Source organism: Eucyclogobius newberryi, unplaced genomic scaffold (genome assembly GCF_026437365.1).
Source record: "Eucyclogobius newberryi isolate DKJ021-1_F unplaced genomic scaffold, fEucNew1.0.hap1 SCAF_21, whole genome shotgun sequence".
NCBI lineage: Eukaryota > Metazoa > Chordata > Actinopteri > Gobiiformes > Gobiidae > Eucyclogobius > Eucyclogobius newberryi.
In genome coordinates, this window is record NW_027315846.1 from 23,507,560 (window position 1) to 23,527,406 (window position 19,847).

Consider the following 19,847-nt stretch of genomic DNA (forward strand, 5'->3'; position numbering starts at 1 on the left):
ATGACTACAACTGAAGCTTTTTCTACTATGGAACACGCCTGGACGAATGAGGGATTACACCGACATAATAATAATGTCTTACAATATTTGTGGAAGAGATGCTGATAAAGTGTGAAAATGGTGCGGGCGTGGGTGATTGGTTATTCACCGTGTAATGCCCTTGAACGCAGTGGTCAAGCGGAGGTTTGACCACTGTGATGTCCATTTCACAGAATAAGATATGTTTGTAATGCATACCAACACGTCTTATATGACTGAGTGTGCACACAACCTGAAAACATATGCTCACTCTAATCGTTTTATACCATTTGTATTATGGAAGTAACCATAGCAGTAGCACAATCAAATCCTAATTTAGTGATTTAGTGAGGCCAAATTAACTGTCTGACCAGCCTAATTGACACCTGATCATATCCGTTACTTCATGGCATGATACAGAGAAGTTAAAGGACAAATATTCTGCATTTTTTGTATTGTTACTTATACCGTCATATTCATGTGCAATTACTGTCATACTCACAAGCAATTAAGGCCATATTCATGTGCATATAACTGATGTAAATAAGAGTGTTTACTTACCATTAGTATTAGTATTATTTAGTCTTATGCTAGCTATTTTTACTTTACTTTATTTTATTATTATTTACTTTATTTTATTATCATTTTTTTATTTTTTTATTTATCTTTTTATTTTATTTCATTTATTCTTTTTCCTCCATTCCCTATTAAGATATGAGAGGAGTTTTGTTAATAAGAGTTTTTTGTTGTTGTTTAAGAGTTCTTCTATTAAGAGTGTTTTTTAAACTTCCTATAAGTTATCTGTTCTTTCCTCTGTATCTACTGCGTTGTAACACCAAAATTTCCTCATGTGTGGACAATAAAGGATTATCTTATCTTATCGTATTTACCTTCAAGCATGCTCTTGAGTAACTTTAGTTAGTTGGTATCTCATATTTTATATATAAAAAAAAAAAAGTATTAAATTGTTTACAAAAAAAATATTTCATCTCAGTCTGGTGTTTTTGATAGTATAAATACCTAAAATACACAAAACAATTCGACAAAATAAAAAAATCACAACCATTTCGCGTAAAATCCTGCACCGCGCGGCCCGTTCGCGTAGTTCCCCCGTCGCACCTGGCGCCCCCGCTCATGCCTCTGCTCCAGGATTACGCGCGGCGGAGCGAGCACCTCCTCCTCCTCGCCGTCCCTCCTCTGTCCCTTTACCCTGATGTTTGGACGCTTGTCGCGGGTCTCTCCGGTCTCTCCGCCGCTGAACCGCGCTGGTACCGGGACGATCTGACGCGGGGATGTCGGTGCTCGAGGAGAGCCGGAGTTACGGACTGTCCTGCGCCAAATCCGACGCCAATGTGTCGGTTTTCCACGTCAAACTCACTGACAGCGCGGCAAGAGCGGTTGAGGGTTTCCAGCGCGGTCAGGTGAGCGATTCTCCCCCAGAAACTCTGCTGCTCCCGGGCCTTTTCTGATTAGTGTTCGCGCGGGGCTAAAACTGGACTTAAAACGCGACTTGTTGATGCGTTTTTGGCGTTTTTTTGGGGGGCACGGAGCTGGCGCGTGAGACGAAGCTGCAGCCCGGAGGCAACGGCAGCCGACACCAGCAGTTTCACGCTGCGGTTTCAGGACACACCAAGTTAAACGAGACTTAAAATGGATAATAACTACTTTATGGCATTTATGAGATGAAATTACTCTGCGTTACTCTATTTAGGGGGTTTGAAACTAGCAATGATAAACGTTAAAATGTTATAAAGCCAAACAAGCAACTGTTGCCACCTTAATCACCAAAATTGAGCAATATTTAAGAATTAAACATGATTTGTCTTATTTTCCCTTCACATTTCTTGACAAGGACACAAATAGTTGTGGTACTTCAGGTGTTACTGAAGTAAAAGTACTGATACAGGAGCAAACAAAACAACAACCCAAAAGTACAAGTATCATTCAAAAAATACAAAACAAAACAAGCTAAATTATTGAACACAGATTTTAAGAATTATTAAAGTAAAATGTAATGTTATTGATGAAGAGTTTTCGGTCCAGTTAAAAAAAATGTAGTGGAGTACTGTAGTAGAAAAAGCTTCAGTTGTAGTCATCTGGACTCAGTTTGAAAAAATACTGGACGCGTGGAGTACTGTATAAAGTACAGATACCTGCTTTAAAATGTAGTAAAGTAAAAAGTATTTTCTACTGTCAACTGTCTGCTAAAGTTACAGTACGTTTACAGTACGTTTATTTCTGCCCCTTTATGGTAATCATGAATGCTAACAATAAATGCTGATCATAAATGCCAACCATAAATGTTAAACTTTGTATTTTTAATCAAAACTCTCATTAAATGTGTGTTTGCAGTTGCAGTTGTACTATAAAATAAGTAACATATAAAATCATAAATACATTCGTTAAAATATGAAAACAAGAATAATGATAAAATGAAATAAGTAACATTAGAAACAAAAAATAAATCTATCAACCAATTCCTGTCTGCGATTTACAGTCAAAAAGAGAAACAGCTGTGGCTCCGGTCTGCAGCTTCATAATGTCGAATCTGCGCGCCTGCTCTTTCTTCCGTCGCTTTAAAATGGTCATAAACGTTGCATAATCTGTAACAAACGCGGAAACGTCTCTTCTGCCTGGATGATTTGAACAAAAACTCCCCGGGACGAAGTGTCTGAAGTGTGAGGCATGAAATGTGTGTCGCGAGAGACAGATCGTGGTGGTTTTCTCGGTGTAACGGACGAATCCAGAGGGAAAATGTGACAAAAGTTGTTTCATTCAGTCGTATCTATGAATCGGCAAGTGTCATATCAACACCGAGCTCTGCGTTTCCTGTGTTATTATCATGAATATGTTTAAACACACGGGAAAGTCCAAGAGGGAATCTCCACCTCTGATTCTGATGAAATGGAAAGAAACTGGCAACGCAGTCGGGTTGCGACGATTAATCGGAATAATCAGGATTAGTCGACTATTGAAGTAGTTGTGATCGTTGTCTGGACAACAGGGGCTCGACTAAAACTCATTACTGACTAAAACTCATTTTATAACAAAGACAGTGGCTTTTTAGAGCTAAACATTTCAAAACAGAATAAGCAGAATATGATTTTTTTTTTTTTAAATCAATGACATATTTAATTTGTAAATATTCTCTAGAAGAGTTCAGTCATATTGTAACCTTTATTTGGTTAAGAGTATGATGACTGACGCCTGATTGATAAAGAATATTTATGAAGTGTGTGATTGATAAAACTCACAAATTGTTTATTCCTTTGGATATTTTAATTTATTAATGCCACGACCTTTGTTATAAAAATGTATTTTTGTGCGTGTTTATAGAGTTTGTATAGTCCATATAACGAATATGAGTATCAAAATATGACTATTCAGAGTTGCAATACTTTTATAACAAAGACAGACAATCAAAACGTCAAAACAGAATAAATTGTGATATATTGATTTTATCAATGACACTTTAATCATGAATATTCTCTACGTAGAAGTCTTCATTCACCATATTTCAAACTTTATTAAAAAAAAAAAAGAATGTACAATACAAATCATTGTTTGACTTGTCAGTAGTGAAACTAATGGCTGACTAGTACTAACACTGTTGTTGTTGGTTGTAGCATCACAGGCAGAGCTGGTCAAAAAAAGAATTAAGAGATTAGAAAAGGAAAACAAACTGGGTAAAATATTCCTAACACTTTCAGAACTTAATGGGACAAGATATTTCCCAATTGGCTGTAAACAGTAAATGGTCGTGTCTAAAGCGTTTAACCCTGTAGTTTGTCTGAGACTCTTGTATTAGTTTAGGACGAGGGCCTCACGGTGTTGGAAAAGATCTGGTTGTTGATTACTGCAATATCAATATTATTACCATATTTTTCCATACTTTGTTGCATTCACACTTGCCCAGTCGTATGTTAGGTTTCCATACTTTGCTGGTTCATTACAAAGACACTTTTCATTTCCTGACCTTAACCAGTTACTTGCACAAGCTTAACCTAAATTAAATTTAAACCCTGCAATTTAACTAATACTTATACATTTACCTTGTTGGGACCTGCTCTTTGGTCTCTGCCTATCACATCACAATTAGGGTTGTTTTTACACTTTCAGGTCCTTTACGTGGACTTGGTTTGGTCCTGTTCTAGTCCTTGTTTAGTTCCGATCTAGTTCAAGTTTAGTTCTGGTTTAGTCCCAATTTTGATGTGGTGAAAGTGCAAGTGTGGACTACTAGGACAGAGCTAAATCTGTACTAAACCAGGACTAAACCAGTACTAAACCATGTTCAGACCAGGGCTAGACCAGGACTAAACTAGGACTAGACCAGGACTAGACCAGGACTAGACCAGGACTAGACCAGGACTAGACCAGGACTAGACCAGGACTAGACCAGGACTAGACCAGGACTAAACCAGGACTAAACCAGGACTAAACCAGGACTAGACCAGGACTAAACCAGGACTAGACCAGGACTAAACCAGGACTAAACCAGGACTAAACTAGGACACAAAAGTGTGAACACAACCTAAATAGAGGCTAAACTAGGCCAATCTTAACAAATCAAGACTACATAACTTGGACTGAAGTCTCAAACATAAAACTATATATTCAAAAGCGTGTTATACTTGGAAACTGTTGTGTGAGTTGTGTGCATACATTGACACGGTAACCTCTGACCTCTGAGAATAATGAGGGTTTTGTCTTTCAGGGCTGGGCCTCCGCTCCCACCATCTGCTTTGGCGACAATAAAGGGGTAACTTTCTCCCCCTCCCTCCCATCCCCTGTCAATTTGTAATCTTAAATCTGAAATGTTCTTGCCTACAATAAGCTCTAAAATCTGTCTATTTACAGAAAATCACCATCCCCTGTGCGGACAACCAGGCCAAAGTCAGGGTTTTTACCTTCAGTCTCAACAATGTGTCCAGCCACAACCCAAACGGACGCTTCGAATGTGTCCAGCAGACCAACGTGAGGTGAGACGGATGTACATCTTTTATCTTAAATCACAGACAGACAGACAAACCAAATTATACAACATTATCTATTTTTGTTTGTGATTAAAACGATGGAAAATGACCTCAAAAGAGACAGAAACGTCAAGTGAAATCTTCCAAACAAGTAAATAAAGTGGTAATTTCTGGTTATTTTCATGGTCCTTTCAAGTTGTGCATGATACTTCAATCGAGACATTTACAGGTACTTTTGAGCACATTTGGGATGGATTATGTTTTTGAGGACAGTTCATATACTCTTAACTGGGTCAATGTGGATTATGCAAGGTCTTCTGGAAAAAGGCTGAATTAAAGTGTTTCGTGTTAAACTACAGTGTAAATGGACCAGATGTAACTTAAGAGATCAAATCCATTCTTCTGTAATTGTGAGACCAAATGATTTTGTTGTAGAGAACCAAAAAAAAGCAAAAAAAATAGAACTGATATTTTATCTCAGTATTTTTAGGGATTAGAACTCAATGGTAATTTTAAGACAATATTTTAACAATGCATCAAAAATAAAAATGTGCTCAAACTTGGCTTTAATGTATTTCTTAGTTCAGGTTCAAGTATTGAAAAAATGAACAGACTGTACAATAAAAAAGTACAAGACAAATTACTTTTTTCAGTTCATACAGCTGTTTTCTGTTCATTTTATTGTATTTTTTGCTACCATTATTATAGTTGTATTTTATGTGTTTTAATGTTCAAAACAACAATTGCAATATTATGAAATGTTCAGTATTCAATCTCCTGCTATAAAACCTCTTTTCTAGCACATTGCATGGGTCTGTAAACAAACTGTCTTCTGAGGACATGATGAGTGTCTTCTGAGGACATGATGAGTGTCTTCTGAGGACATGATGAGGGTCTTCTGAGGACATGATGAGGGTCTTCTGAGGACATGATGAGGGTCTTCTGAGGACATGATGAGGGTCTTCTGAGGACATGATGAGTGTCTTCTGAAGACATGATGAGTGTCTTCTGAGGACATGATGAGTGTCTTCTGAGGACATGATGAGTGTCTTCTGAGGACATGATGAGGGTCTTCTGAGGACATGATGAGGGTCTTCTGAGGACATGATGAGGGTCTTCTGAGGACATGATGAGGGTCTTCTGAAGACATGATGAGGGTCTTCTGAGGACATGATGAGGGTCTTCTGAGGACATGATGAGGGTCTTCTGAGGACATGATGAGTGTCTTCTGAGGACATGATGAGTGTCTTCTGAGGACATGATGAGGGTCTTCTGAGGACATGATGAGTGTCTTCTGAGGACATGATGAGGGTCTTCTGAGGACATGATGAGTGTCTTCTGAGGACATGATGAGTGTCTTCTGAGGACATGATGAGTGTCTTCTGAGGACATGATGAGTGTCTTCTGAGGACATGATGAGGGTCTTCTGAGTACATGATGAGGGTCTTCTGAGGGACATGATGAGGGTCTTCTGAGGACATGATGAGTGCCTTCTGAGGACATGATGAGGGTCCATGATGAGTGTCTTCTGAGGACATGATGAGGGTCTTTTGAGGACATGATGAGGGTCTTCTGAGGACATGTGTTTGTTCTCCTCAGAACTGCGGAGGAGCTGTGCTGTCTGGGCGTGATTCAGAAGAAGATGACGGTGAACGCCACAGACGACTCGTATGACAAAGCCATCCAGAGCATGGCCCAGGTCGAGGAGGAGACCAGGAGCAAGGGGGCCATCGTCATCAAGCACGGGGGACGCTTCCAGGGTACACGCCAAACTAAACCTGTGCTGGAATCACTGTAAACATTCAGGGGATATGCGGCTTTTTCAGGTTTTTAGTATTAAACTGTAACAGAAGTAGATCATAATTTTCCATTTTGTTCATTAGAAACTGCGATATTGATATAAAATGGCTTAGTCATAGAAACCGGTCCATTGACTTCCTGTTCAAAACTGCAGAACTGGTAAGCCCTGCCTCTTCGTGACATTTCTCTGTAACAAGCAGCAGGTTGTCATTTATGTTTTTATTTATGAAGAACATATCACTGAACTCGTTCTGAATATTTGTGCACTCAAATTGCATTCTCTACCAACACTATTAGCTATTAGATGACTCTGTTGCTAAATGCGCACTAAATGGTTAAAGAGGCTGTACTATTTGTTTGCAGAATTAGCTTTACTCCAGACTAATGCATAAATATTGTAAAAGCAGCTCTATTGTCTGGCGTACACGTGGCGTACACTTGACTGTACACGCTGCACGGCCGGTCAGTTCCACACGGAGGTCCAGTCTAGTGCGAGTGAACACGCAAGCTACAGTCAGCGCCAGTACAGCTGCTTCATGAGTTTACATGGGCCAGAGCGAGGGACCGCGCCACTGCAGGCGGAGCTCAAAGCAGCCGCTCAGCACGAGCCGAAAGCCACGGAAGGGAGAGAAAGAGAGAGGAAGGAGAAGAGGAGGAGAAGAGGAGGAGAAGAGGAGGAGAAGAGGAGGAGAAGAGGAGGAGAAGAGGAGAAGAGGAGGAGAAGAGGAGGTGAAGAGGAGGTGAGGAGAAGGTGAGGAGAAGGTGAGGAGAAGGTGAGGAGAAGGTGAGGAGAAGAAGAGGAGAAGAAGAGGAGAAGAAGAGGAGAAGAAGAGGAGAAGAAGAGGAGAAGAAGAGGAGAAGAAGAGGAGAAGAAGAGGAGAAGAAGAGGAGAAGAAGAGGAGGAGAAGAGGAGGAGAAGAGGAGGAGAAGAGGAGGAGAAGAGGAGGAGAAGAGGAGACAGGTAGTGCCAGAATGTAATATTAGCTGTAAACGCTGTTTTATTCTTCTCAAAGCTGTTTGTTGAGATGAGCCTTTCTCAAAGTCTTAAGCCCCGCCCCTGATCGTTACCATGGAGCTCAATTCTCTAATAAAATTATACAATACGTAATAGAGCTACAATGAGGGGCCAATAAGCTTACATTTATATCATTTAATCCATTTGTGGCCATTATATTTCATTTTTAAAATTATCTGCTCTATTAAATGATAGGCAGGTTAACTGTAAAAAAAATAAAAATGCTAGTTTAAGCATAAAAAATACAATATACTTTTTGATGATTATCGTGATTAATCGTAAAATTGCGATATTTCTCCTCACGATAATTGTGACTCTAGAATTTGATCCGGTGACATCACTATGCATGGTGTAACTTTTCTGGTGGAGGTCCTGCCACCTGCTTTTCTCCATGGAGATTGGGGACAAGCAGGATCAAGTTACAGGTCAGGTCTGTGGAGATGTAACCCTGCGCACATTTAGAATGAATGAACCTTTTTTTAAATAAATAAATGTTGGCTAAGTAGATACTGTGAAATATTCTTTAACTCGACACAATCCTCAAACAGTTCCTGAATATGATTGACTGGACATGATATCGTGACATCTGGATCCACATTCGGTTGTTGTCAGATGGACAGATTCTGACACGCCTGCATCAAAAACACGATCATCTTCGTGTTTACACTGCTCGGAATAAGACTAGCCTGAAGACAAGTTTGTCTTGGCTGCAAAATATACAGTATTTTCAGCTATTTTGCTTTGGTTGCCATAGCGATTTGTAAACGCAGAAACGTTGGTGTCTTGCTGGTGCTACTTTCCTTTGATGTGCATTTAGTTATTTCACTATTAGTAATGCGTCCTCTGAATTATCACGTCATGAATGTGTTTGAAGGTTCTATATCTTGCAAGACTCACGTAAATATGTAGCAATATTTATTTATATCAATATTTTGAGTATTGTGTCATGGAAAGCCTCAGCTAAAATATAATAAAATGTTACAATACGCCAGCAGAGGGCGCTAGGACTGCATCTTCTGTCTCATTGAAAAGTAGTTGTTATGAAGCTAAGTACAGGTAGCTATCGTAATCATACTTCATCAGACTATTTGTGCTCTGACATGATTAGAACGAGTGTGGCGAAAGTGTATGGACCTTAAAAACACGGAGGAGCTTAATGGATATCTATCAGAAGATGACTTATACCAGTGAGAGGCGAGTGTTTAAAATGGTTAAAGAGGGAGTCAGGCTAAATGTGCAGGATTATGTCATGTTCATTATGTCACGATCGATACCCAGACACTGATACTTTTTACCATGTTCCGTGTTCGTGTATGTGTAAGTGTATCGGTATCGTTAATAGCAGCTTTATCATCCCAGCCGTAAAAACTAGTATGGAAACTACATACTGATTTGTACTAGTGTCAGTACTGAGAAATACAAAAAATACAATACAAACATTTTACCTTTTATACTTTTTAGAACTAACTACTTTGTAATATTACATAAACTGCTTATATATTGTTTTAAAAATGACATTATTTTGAGCAAGGAGCATTTTCCGTAGTATACATGCGTTCGCGGTGACGTCATACAGCCGGGACTTCCCCATAGCGGCCATTTTAAAAGGGGCACGCGATATATAAAAACCAGCACGACTGCATCCTTTTCTACGGCATAATGAGCTACAAATACTGTGATTCTTTAGACGATAACGGCAAACTAAGGTACACGACAAAGCTCTCATTTCTGGGTCAGTCAACAGAGCAATGTCCTAACAGAACAATGACCTTACAGAACAATGACCTTACAGAACAATGACCTTACAGAGCAATGACCTTACAGAACAATGACCTTACAGAACAATGACCTTACAGAACAATGACCTTACAGAACAATGACCTTACAGAACAATGACCTTACAGAACAATGACCTTACAGAGCAATGACCTTACAGAACAATGACCTTACAGAACAATGACCTTACAGAACAATGACCTTACAGAACGCAGGTTTTTGGCATTTTGGCCTCATATTTCCTGGATTTCGTATGTAGTAGACGTGCTGTTGTGCCCCTTTCAAAATGGCGGACTCGGTTGCCACTGCACAAGTTCCCGGATGTGCGAACGCATGTATAGAACACCATATGTAGGACAATTATGCCGCTAATGCTAACGCGAGCTAACAGGAAATGATGTAAGCAGTTTACTCTTGGATCGCTGCCAAACCACTTCCCTAAACAGATGCGAGGCTTATGTACGTCCACCAGATCCGCACCGAAACCCAGGCAGAGGCTTTGTGTGCGCGCTAAGAGATCGTGTGAGGTTAAGAAGCGGCTGAAATCACAACAGCCGCTTCAGCGCTTGTGGTTCAGAGTGACACAGCAGCTTTTGTGTGGAAGACGGCTGTAACCCAAATGTGGCTGCAAAGAAACACGCATAAACAAGTCTATTTTTGTTCTCAGCGGAAAACCTCTCACAATAAGAAGTCTTTAGAATAAAACGTTTCTCCAATCCAATGTTTTGTGAGGATTGTTCAATGAGCTACTAAAAGATGAGTGAGGCAGATGCATGTGGTTTTATCCATTAATTAATACTGTGTACAAAATAGCAGAAGCATTTCTTTAGTCTACTTTTAAGTCTTCTTCTCTTATTCTTTTGTAAGTTGTCATTAGAGTGAGTAATCTATTCTCCTGCGTTCAAGATTCCATCACTCTAAAAAATCCCCGATACACGGCTTCTGCGCTTCACTTACTTTGTTTTTTCCCCCTGTCTTTTTCAGTATTTTGATGATCGTGATTGTTATCTGGATGATACATACTCGAAAACACACAAAGCGTTTTTATAACAAAGACAGCAGCGTTATCAAATCAAAATGTCGAAAAAGAAAAGGCGGTTTTCAGATTTTCATTAATAATACATTTTATTTGTTATTATTCTCTATTTAGAAGACTTCAGTCACCATATTTTAACCTTTATTTGCTTGATAATATATTTAAAAAGTCAACTTCTAAAATAATTGTTACATATTTGTTTACGGTGACATGTTGACAAGGAGTTTTCAACCAAGAATTCCTCGAACATGTTTATTTTAAGTCGTTTTGGATCAATATTGCGATGTCAAATGTCCATAGCTCTATAGCAGTCAAAAGCCCAATATGTCTTATATACCACAGCTTTTTATTGTGTTTTTCTTATTGTGATTTATGGGAAATATGTGTCATAGTTAAACAGTTAAATTAGTACATTTGCTACCCAACAAAAAAGTCAAATAAAACTGTCAAACAAGTGAACATTATGCACATCTCTCAGCAAAATCTTGAATATACCTAAATGATTAGTGCATAAAGTGTGTAATTTAAATGTTTACTTGTCCTTCTGAACACTAAGCCATCTTTTCTCTCCCTTAGGTCGGAAGGTGACGGTTCGCTCCCCGGCCACTACCAATTCCAACCAAAGCAAGCCCAAACCGCCGGGCCACTCCCTCCTCAGCAGCGTGAAGAAAGGGCTCAGCAGGTCAAAGGTGAAGAAGATAGGTCAGCAACACGACAGCGGCAGTGAAGTCCAGCGCAGGCCCCTGAGGGAGAGAGTCACCCACCTGCTGGCCCTCAAAGCCTACAGGAAACCAGAGCTGCTGCTCCGGCTGCAGCGGGACGGGCTCAGGGCGGAGGACAAGGATGAGCTGGAGACCACACTGCACCAGGTAAGACCGTGTACATGTGCTGGTCTCATGATGGGTCAAAGGGTCTTCTTATCTTACTGTGGAACTTAAAACGCAATTATATTTCAGATTTGACTAAACATTTTGCCTATTTTTGCTCAGTTTGACTATTTTTGAAAAGTTTATAATGTTACTTCCTGTTTGGACATGGGCAGCATATTCAACGACTGTTACCTAGCAACCATACTGTAAATAAGGGCCAAAATCCATGTAAATTACACAACAGTTATGATATGACGAACAATAATACTATATAACACCTTTTATTTTGGTGAGTGATCGTCAAAGTGTAGTGTTGTTGTTGTTGTTGTTTTATGGCGGTTGGCATCCGAGTGTTGCATTACCGCCAGACTTTATTCCTTAGACTGTGTCGTAGTCCTAACAGTCTCTGTGTTTTCAATGGCACGTCGCACATTGATGACATCACAGAGGGATTCTGTCTTAGGACTCAGCTCTACTTCCTGTCATTTTAAACCCTTTTAAAATGTGTTATCATTATTTCTACACAAACTACAACTTAACAGAAGTAAGATATTATGATAAATATTTAAGATAAGATAAGATAAGATATTCCTTTATTGTCCCACATGGGGAAATTTCATTGATGCAACGCAGGTAGATACAGAGGTAGATACAGAAGAAAAGAACAGATCACTTATAGGAAGTTTGAAAAACACTCTCAGTAGAAGATCTCCTATAAACAAAAACTCCCATACATATACATATACATATACATATACATATACATATACATATACATATACATATACATATACATATACATATACATATACATATACATATACATATACATATACATATACATACGTACGTACCATTACCACAGGGGCTATCTTACAAATCTGTCATAATTAGAAAAACGGAGTTGTTTAGACTTTAACCTGGCTGGAGCAGGATATGAGTTCAGGGCATGTTGCCATGGAGATCTGTCCTGATACAAAGTGATCCAGCTTCAAAGTACAGCTGAGAAGAAGAATAAAGTCTAAAGAATAAAGCCTAAAGAATAAAGCCTAAAGAATAAAGCCTAAAGAATAAAGCCTAAAGAATAAAGCCTAAGATGCACGGTGAAGTACAAAGTCTGGCGGTAATGTGCCAACCGCCATAAAACAACAACAACAACAACAACAATGTAACACTTTGATACATTACATTTTAATCGCCATAAAACACCAAAGAAGAAGAACCCCGAAGTCTAAACAAAAATGGGCACAAAGTAAGTCTTCTATGAAAGTACAGAATTACTGTTGGGCAATATATTATAAAATTGTTGCCATATTATTAGCTTATGCAAAGTTCTTAAAGCAAGAAAGGAAATCAAATGTGTTCAATGTCATGATCTTTTAGCCCTGATATAGATTTTGATTCTGGTATATCATATATATCACTGTTTGACTCGTAACGTTTGACATGAATTGAACTAAACACTATAGTATTGGAGAAATATTGTAATCCAAATATTGTCGTCAAACGTCAGATCGTTTCACTGTTACTTATGTCTGTGTGTGCATGTTCTCCCTGTGCAGGTGGGTCAGCTGAGCAGCAAAGACAACGCTTTTGTACTGAAGGACGGTCTGTTCAAAGAGCTGCAGAAGGACTGGCCTGGCTACACCGCAGGAGACCAACAGCTCCTCAAGCGCATACTCGTCAGGTCAGAGCGCTTCTTACACCATCCAGAAGAGTGTGACAGGAAGGGCATCCAGTGTAAAACGCTGAGCCGCTGTGCACCCTCAGATAAGAAGTGAAAATGTGAAAGATCAGCCCTAAAATCCACATAATCCTTGTTGTCATCGGCTTGCATTGTGCTTTTAATGTGGCAAATGTACAAACACTGCATCTGATTCGGACAAATCTGAGAACAGAAATAGTATTCTGACATATTGCATTATGGAAACCACAGTTGTAATAATATGATAAGATAAGATAAGATATTCCTTTATTGTCCCACATGGGGAAATTTCATTGATGCAACGCAGGTAGATCCAGAGGTAGATACAGAAGAACAGATCACTTATAGGAAGTCTGAAAAACACTTTCAGTAGAAGATCTCTTATAGACCATGAACGTTAGTTTGGGGAACTAACTTATAAAATCTTTCCACTTAATAAACTTTAGCCATGCTCTGAGTGCATCGGACCATTTAAGGGGTCTGAAGTGAACCCTCCTCCACAGACTAAACACCACATGGCAAAATATATAACAACTTCTTGCTCAAAAAAAGTCATCTAAAAACAGTAGTACTTTACTTTGTAATCAGTTACTGCCCAACTCTGGTCAGTGGTTATCTTCTGCTAATGTTTTATTATTATTTATCACATATGTCATGGCTAAAGTGTCATTGTTCTATTCATCCAGCTCTAATTAAAGCTAAACCTCCTGTTTCTTTGTTTTCCACAGGAGACTGTTCAAGCCTCAGCAGAACCTCCTCTCTGTCCCTGAAGCCCAGGTCAGCCCATTAAGAGACACACCCAACTCGTCTCCAGCCCACCGCCCCAAACACTCTCTGCTCGAAGACTACACGGACCCTCTGCTGAACAAACGCCCCAGGATCTCCCACCTGTCCACCAAAACGGACACGACCAGGCTCAGGCAAGCCGAGCAAGCTCAAACCAGAGCGGACCCAACCAAACTAACGGAGAACAAGAACCATGTAGAGCCTAGAAAACTGTTTGAGTCTTTATCAGAGATTGACACGAGACTAGAGCCCGGAAAAGGCCCGGAGGAGAGGACGGAAGCACCAGAAAATCACCTGAACAGCGACGAACCCCCCTCGCCTCTCGTAGTCCCTGATTTGACCAGACCCAAAGTGGCCCGAAGGAAAAGCAGACACAAACACAGAGAAAAGGTAAGAGTGGGTTTGATGTGGCCCAGTGGACTCTGTAAAGTGTAAAGTTCTGACTGTTCCTGTGGTTCAGGAGAAGGACACGCGCAGAGAGAGGAAAAGCAAAGTGGAAGACGACCCCAACCAGATTTCTCAAGATTACACAGGTGAGTTACAAGTTTACTCTGCAGACTGTGGAGAAGAGTGAAAACAAAGGCATTCTGAACTTCGGAAAGGAGGAATATGATGTGATTTCAGTAGAGAATCTTTCTTTAAGATCATGAAATGTAACAAATCAAGGTGGTTTTGTTAAATGAAAGCCACACAGACTCATGTGAATACTACCAGAGCCAGGTTTTTGGACATTTATGATTGTATTTCACATTATCTGTTGGTTTTAAACACTAACACTTTTTGATTAAGGCAACATTTTAGGTTTTATTGGACAAATACTTACAATCATTTTTCATTTTATCTGCTGATGTTTTACATACGTACAAATTATTATTACCTATTGTGAAGCTAAAATACAATTCTGAGGCTGGAAAGTCATATTTTCTCCATTTGATTTGTGATCCTACAAATTCTTACCATTTAGACTCAATGTCAGTTTTATTGTTGAAAATGGTGGTTGTGATTCACTTCCTCCAGTCGCCTTCATTCTGGAATTTGAAACCTTCTAATGATGTGGTATTTTAAGAGGTTTATATTGTTGAATATTGCTGAAATTGTTGATTTGATTTCTCTTCAGATTCTTGTGAAAAGCTGTTAGACTCAAACATACTGCAAGCGTATGACACAATGGACTATTTATCGTAAGTCAAATAATTTATAATACGGTATTTGTGTGATATTAGCATGTTTGTTACAAGCGTGCAGAACGTCCACAGAGATGCATTAGTCAAGACAATATAAAAAGAAAGTAGACAAAAGAGTCATGGAACTACGATAGATACACTACTGGTAAATACATTTATCATATTCTAGTGTCATAAAAGTATTTAGCATCTCAGTATTGGGCTACTGAAAATGTATTTATGACAATATAATCCAGCTACAGTTAGATTTAGTTGATTGACCACCTGACTGTGTACGGCATTTCACAGATTAAAACTAGACTAAAACAAGTTAGATTATTTGTACAAGTAACACCCCTTAAATATAAGTCTTATTTAGGCCACAGTTATTTTATTACTTGGTTTACGGATCCGCCGCACTTAGATTATTGATTTCTACAATATAAATAAAATAAATTATTTTATTAATTTTTTTATAAAGTACCGCCGACAATGCAAAATAGCATTAAATGAAATATAAAAAGCGGTATTAAGTCAAAAGATAAGAGCGCGTGAAGCAATTTTTCGTCAAAATCCTGCGTGAGTCTGGGACGAAGCGCCTCCGACCCTGCGTGCGGCCAGGAGAGCATGAGAAGACGCGCGCGCCCGTTTCCTTGTCTGCTAGGCGCAGCGCAAACTCCTTTTATATCGCAAATACACATTTTAAACCCTTTTACCACATTTTATCCAGCATGTTTTGCCGTGACTAAGACTGCACACTTAGAAGCGTCAATTCTACCAATGCAAAACACGCTAAATCTACTGTAACACGCTCCTGCACGCCGCGTCTCCTCCCCCCCTCCTCCCGTGGTGCGTTTTGGGTAAACATGGAAGAAAAAATATTTTGAAATTGAAATTGAAATTATATTTATATTTCGCCCGCCTGTTCAATATATTTCATTTGAAAATCCGTAAACCAAGTAATAAAATAACTGCGGCCTTATCCATTTATGTTGTTAGCATGCTAATGTTAGCATGCTAAGTTCTGCTCTGGGCTCTGAAAGTTAATTAATTAGCTAGTTAGTTTATTGATTTGAGACAGGGACAGTGCACAATATACATTAAACGTATCAGGAGAGATCCATTGTACCAGGATGTAGCTCAAGCAAGTAGTGAAAGACACTCATAAACCCATCGCAGTAAATAATTAGGATGCTCAAAATGCATTAGGAAAGAGAGAAATACATTTGTACCACTGCACACTGTTTAAAACCAACTAGTTCTGTTTTTCATGTTTTAAGGAGTTAAAAATCAGGTACAGCACCTTTAAAAAAAAATAAAGGAAAACTGATGTTGAAGAAGAGAAACAATGCATTCCTTATGTCATTGTGCTTATGTCATTGTGCTTATGTCATTGTGCTTATGTCATTGTGCTTATGTCATTGTGCTTATGTCATTGTGCTTATGTCATTGTGCTTATGTCATTGTGTGCTTATGTCATTGTGTGCTTATGTCATTGTGCTTATGTCATTGTGTGCTTATGTCATTGTGCTTATGTCATTGTGCTTATGTCATTGTGCTTATGTTATTGTGCTTATGTCATTGTCCTTATGTCATTGTCCTTATGTCATTGTGCTTATGTCATTGTGCTTTTGTCATTGTCCTTATGTCATTGTCCTTATGTCATTGTGCTTATGTCATTGTGCTTTTGTCATTGTGCTTATGTCATTGTGCTTATGTCATTGTGCTTATGTCATTGTCCTTATGTCATTGTCCTTATGTCATTGTGCTTATGTCATTGTGCTTTTGTCATTGTCCTTATGTCATTGTCCTTATGTCATTGTGCTTATGTCATTGTGCTTTTGTCATTGTCCTTATGTCATTGTCCTTATGTCATTGTGCTTATGTCATTGTGCTTATGTCATTGTGCTTTTGTCATTGTGCTTATGTCATTGTGCTTATGTCATTGTCCTTATGTCATTGTCCTTATGTCATTGTCCTTATGTCATTGTCCTTATGTCATTGTCCTTATGTCATTGTGCTTATGTCATTGTCCTTATGTCATTGTCCTTATGTCATTGTCCTTATGTCATTGTGCTCATGTTATTGTGCTCATGTTATTGTGCTCATGTCTTTGTGCTGTTCTCTTTCAGGAAGTACACTAGCATCTTGTCGTCGCAGCAGAGGCAGAGCTACAAGCTGGACTTTAACAGAGAATACAGCGAGTACAGAGACCTGCACGCTCGCATCGACTGCGTCACCAGACAGTTCATGGAGCTGGACTCTCAGCTCAAACAGCTCCAGCACGACTCGCAGAAATACAAGGTGAGGAGTAAAGAGTAGCGCATTCTATTCACGCGTAATAGTGTATTTTGTGTGGAAGTATTGATACATACATTGTTGTTATATTTGCAGACTGTTCATAATCAAATTGTCCAAGAGTATCGCAAGATCAAAAAGGTAATATTTTGTCATTTGCCTCTTTTAATAGTGCCAAAATTGTTAAATACGTGTAAATTCAATGTTTTTGCTGAAGTACCGTAGCTTTTTTATGTGATACTTTTACTTTATTGCCTCTTGTAGCTGTACTTTTACTCAAGTAACATAATTGAGTACTTCTTCTATCACTGAAAAAAAGATATAATTCAGTTTTAGCAGAAAGAACATATGTTCAAGGCCACAACCTTGAACATATGACAATTTTTTTTGGGATATTCAACAGTGAAACGTTGACCATATCAAACTTTAGACTAGAAAATGGACACAACCTATAAAATAAAATAAATAAATAAATACAATAAATAAAATAAATACAATAAATACAATAAATTAAAAATAAATAAAAATAAATTAAAAATAAATTAAAAAACTGACTCTCTCTTTCTTTCTTTCTAGTCTAACCCGAACTACAGCCAGGACAAAATCCGCTGCGAGTACCTGCACAGTAAACTGGCTCACATCAAGAAGCTCATATCGGCGTACGACCGGCAGCAGATGAGCGGAAACAGCCTGAGGCCCATTTGAAAAGGAAAAAACTACTGAAGAACTGGTTTAATATGTTACTACATGACTGAGGACCACTTTGCCAGTTACTGTTCAACTCGGCGTTCACCTGGCCTGGACTGGAGTGCACCTCGCGGTTTTTAAAGTGGTTTTCAAAATGGCAGCTACTAGTACTGAAGAGAAGAGTTTGCGAAAGGTCACACATATGAAAGTGACTGTAGTTTTGAACTGAGCTGGACGGAAGGTCAGAAATTGCCTTTAAAGGACACACATTATGCAAATTTGAGCTTTGAACTATAACAACATTGTTCCCTCATCAAAAACATGGCTGGAGTTGTATTTAGCTTCATTTATGCGTGTTTCATTGATGCTGTTCACGAGGTCATCTTCTCTGCTCCTTCTCTGAGCCTCAGAAAACAGCCGGCTTCAAATTTCCTAGTTTTGCTGATGCAGAGTTCTCCTGAGCTGTTTTTAGTGCTCAGTTTCTCAAACTGTGGTACATGTACAGTATCATTGACGATATGCAAGGTCCTTCAAGTGGTACGCGAGACTCTGCAGTTAAAATATTTGCAGACAGCCAATTTAATTCACATTTTGGTCCTTAGTTCCTGTGTTTGAACTATAGTAATTGTGCGGCCCTGTTTTAGACCTAGACCTACTTTAGACCTGCAATAGTCTTGTTTATGACCTGGCTTGAGAACCGATGTTTTAGTCCATAAATCATAACTAGACTCGTCGCATTCATTATAACTACATAGCACTACTTTTGTTTATTTCCCCATTGTAATTCCCCCTGCTGCCACTTGATGGAGTTCTGACCCAAATCCTGATGAGGGAACGCCACACAAATCTATTTTTCATTAAATATTTATTTCTAACGTTCTAAAAGCATGAGATGCCAAAGCAAAGATACAAGATTATGTTTGAAGGCCAATAACAATACAAGTACTTAATGTGTCCTTTTTAAATAGCTAAATACAGACATTTTAACCTGTTTAAAGTTTATCTCTCTGTAATGATTGGGCCTATCCCTGTGATAGAAAAACTGCCACAAAATCAAACGTCTTCTCTTGTCAGTAGACTTTTAAGTTGTAACTTTGTGGATCTAAATGGTACGGTTCAATATTTGTACATTTTCACTTTATTTCTTTTAAAAAAACATAAATCTTCCATTGTTATTTAGGTCCACGCCCTCAATCTGACATCAACTTGTAGAACGTGATAAACACTCTGATGAAGCTTGGATGTTAAATCATGGATTTACGTGCCATGATTTCAAATGTGATGTTTTTTTGCTTATGTTCAGTTACTGTCAGTGTTGCAATGTTAAAGCTGGAAGCATGTGATACTCCGCTTTCCCAAGATAATTACATTTTCAGTTCTGTGAATTCTTCAGTATACGATATGTCAGTGTTCATTTTGTCCAAGCTTTTATTTACGGATTTAAATGTTTTGCTAGTGCCTGGAATTGAAATTGAAAGTATTCGAGTCAGGAGTTGAGTTGCCATCTTTTGTAAGTGTTAAAGAGCCAGCAGTAAAAGAGAAACTCTGACCGTTACTGTTGGGATGAAGTGATTAATGTTGCATGCACCCGTGTACTACAAAATAAAACTTGTATTATCTTTTATAGTGTCTTGGTTTCAAATGTATGCGTTATTTGTTCAACTGCACATCATTATGACCAAAGAATTGAATATACAGATTAATCTTTAAACTTGATTTGT

General features: G+C 38.7%; 1 protein-coding gene across 1 annotated transcript; it reads left to right on the forward strand.

Moving 5' to 3' along the window:
• The first annotated feature begins 1,171 nt into the window (after nucleotides 1-1,171).
• LOC140370515 (RNA polymerase II elongation factor ELL-like) lies at nucleotides 1,172-19,750 on the forward strand. The gene is made up of 12 exons (XM_072457684.1): nucleotides 1,172-1,439; nucleotides 4,733-4,777; nucleotides 4,876-4,997; nucleotides 6,591-6,751; nucleotides 11,195-11,487; nucleotides 13,050-13,174; nucleotides 13,921-14,368; nucleotides 14,439-14,511; nucleotides 15,096-15,159; nucleotides 17,274-17,445; nucleotides 17,536-17,580; nucleotides 18,016-19,750. Exons 1-12 carry the CDS (start codon nucleotides 1,311-1,313, stop codon nucleotides 18,142-18,144), a joined length of 1,806 nt encoding a protein of 601 aa, XP_072313785.1. The 5' UTR covers nucleotides 1,172-1,310; the 3' UTR covers nucleotides 18,145-19,750.
• Nucleotides 19,751-19,847: the final 97 nt, after the last annotated feature.

What these genes read in the sequence shown, in the direction of transcription:
- LOC140370515 (XM_072457684.1), top strand. Translation starts at nt 1,311, where the DNA reads ATGTCGGTGCTCGAGGAGAGCCGGAGTTACGGACTGTCCTGCGCCAAA. An exon ending in GCACGGGGGACGCTTCCAGG is followed by an intron (nt 6,752 to 11,194) that starts GTACACGCCAAA and finishes TCTCTCCCTTAG; the next exon opens with GTCGGAAGGTGACGGTTCGC. An exon ending in GACACAATGGACTATTTATC is followed by an intron (nt 15,160 to 17,273) that starts GTAAGTCAAATA and finishes GTTCTCTTTCAG; the next exon opens with GAAGTACACTAGCATCTTGT.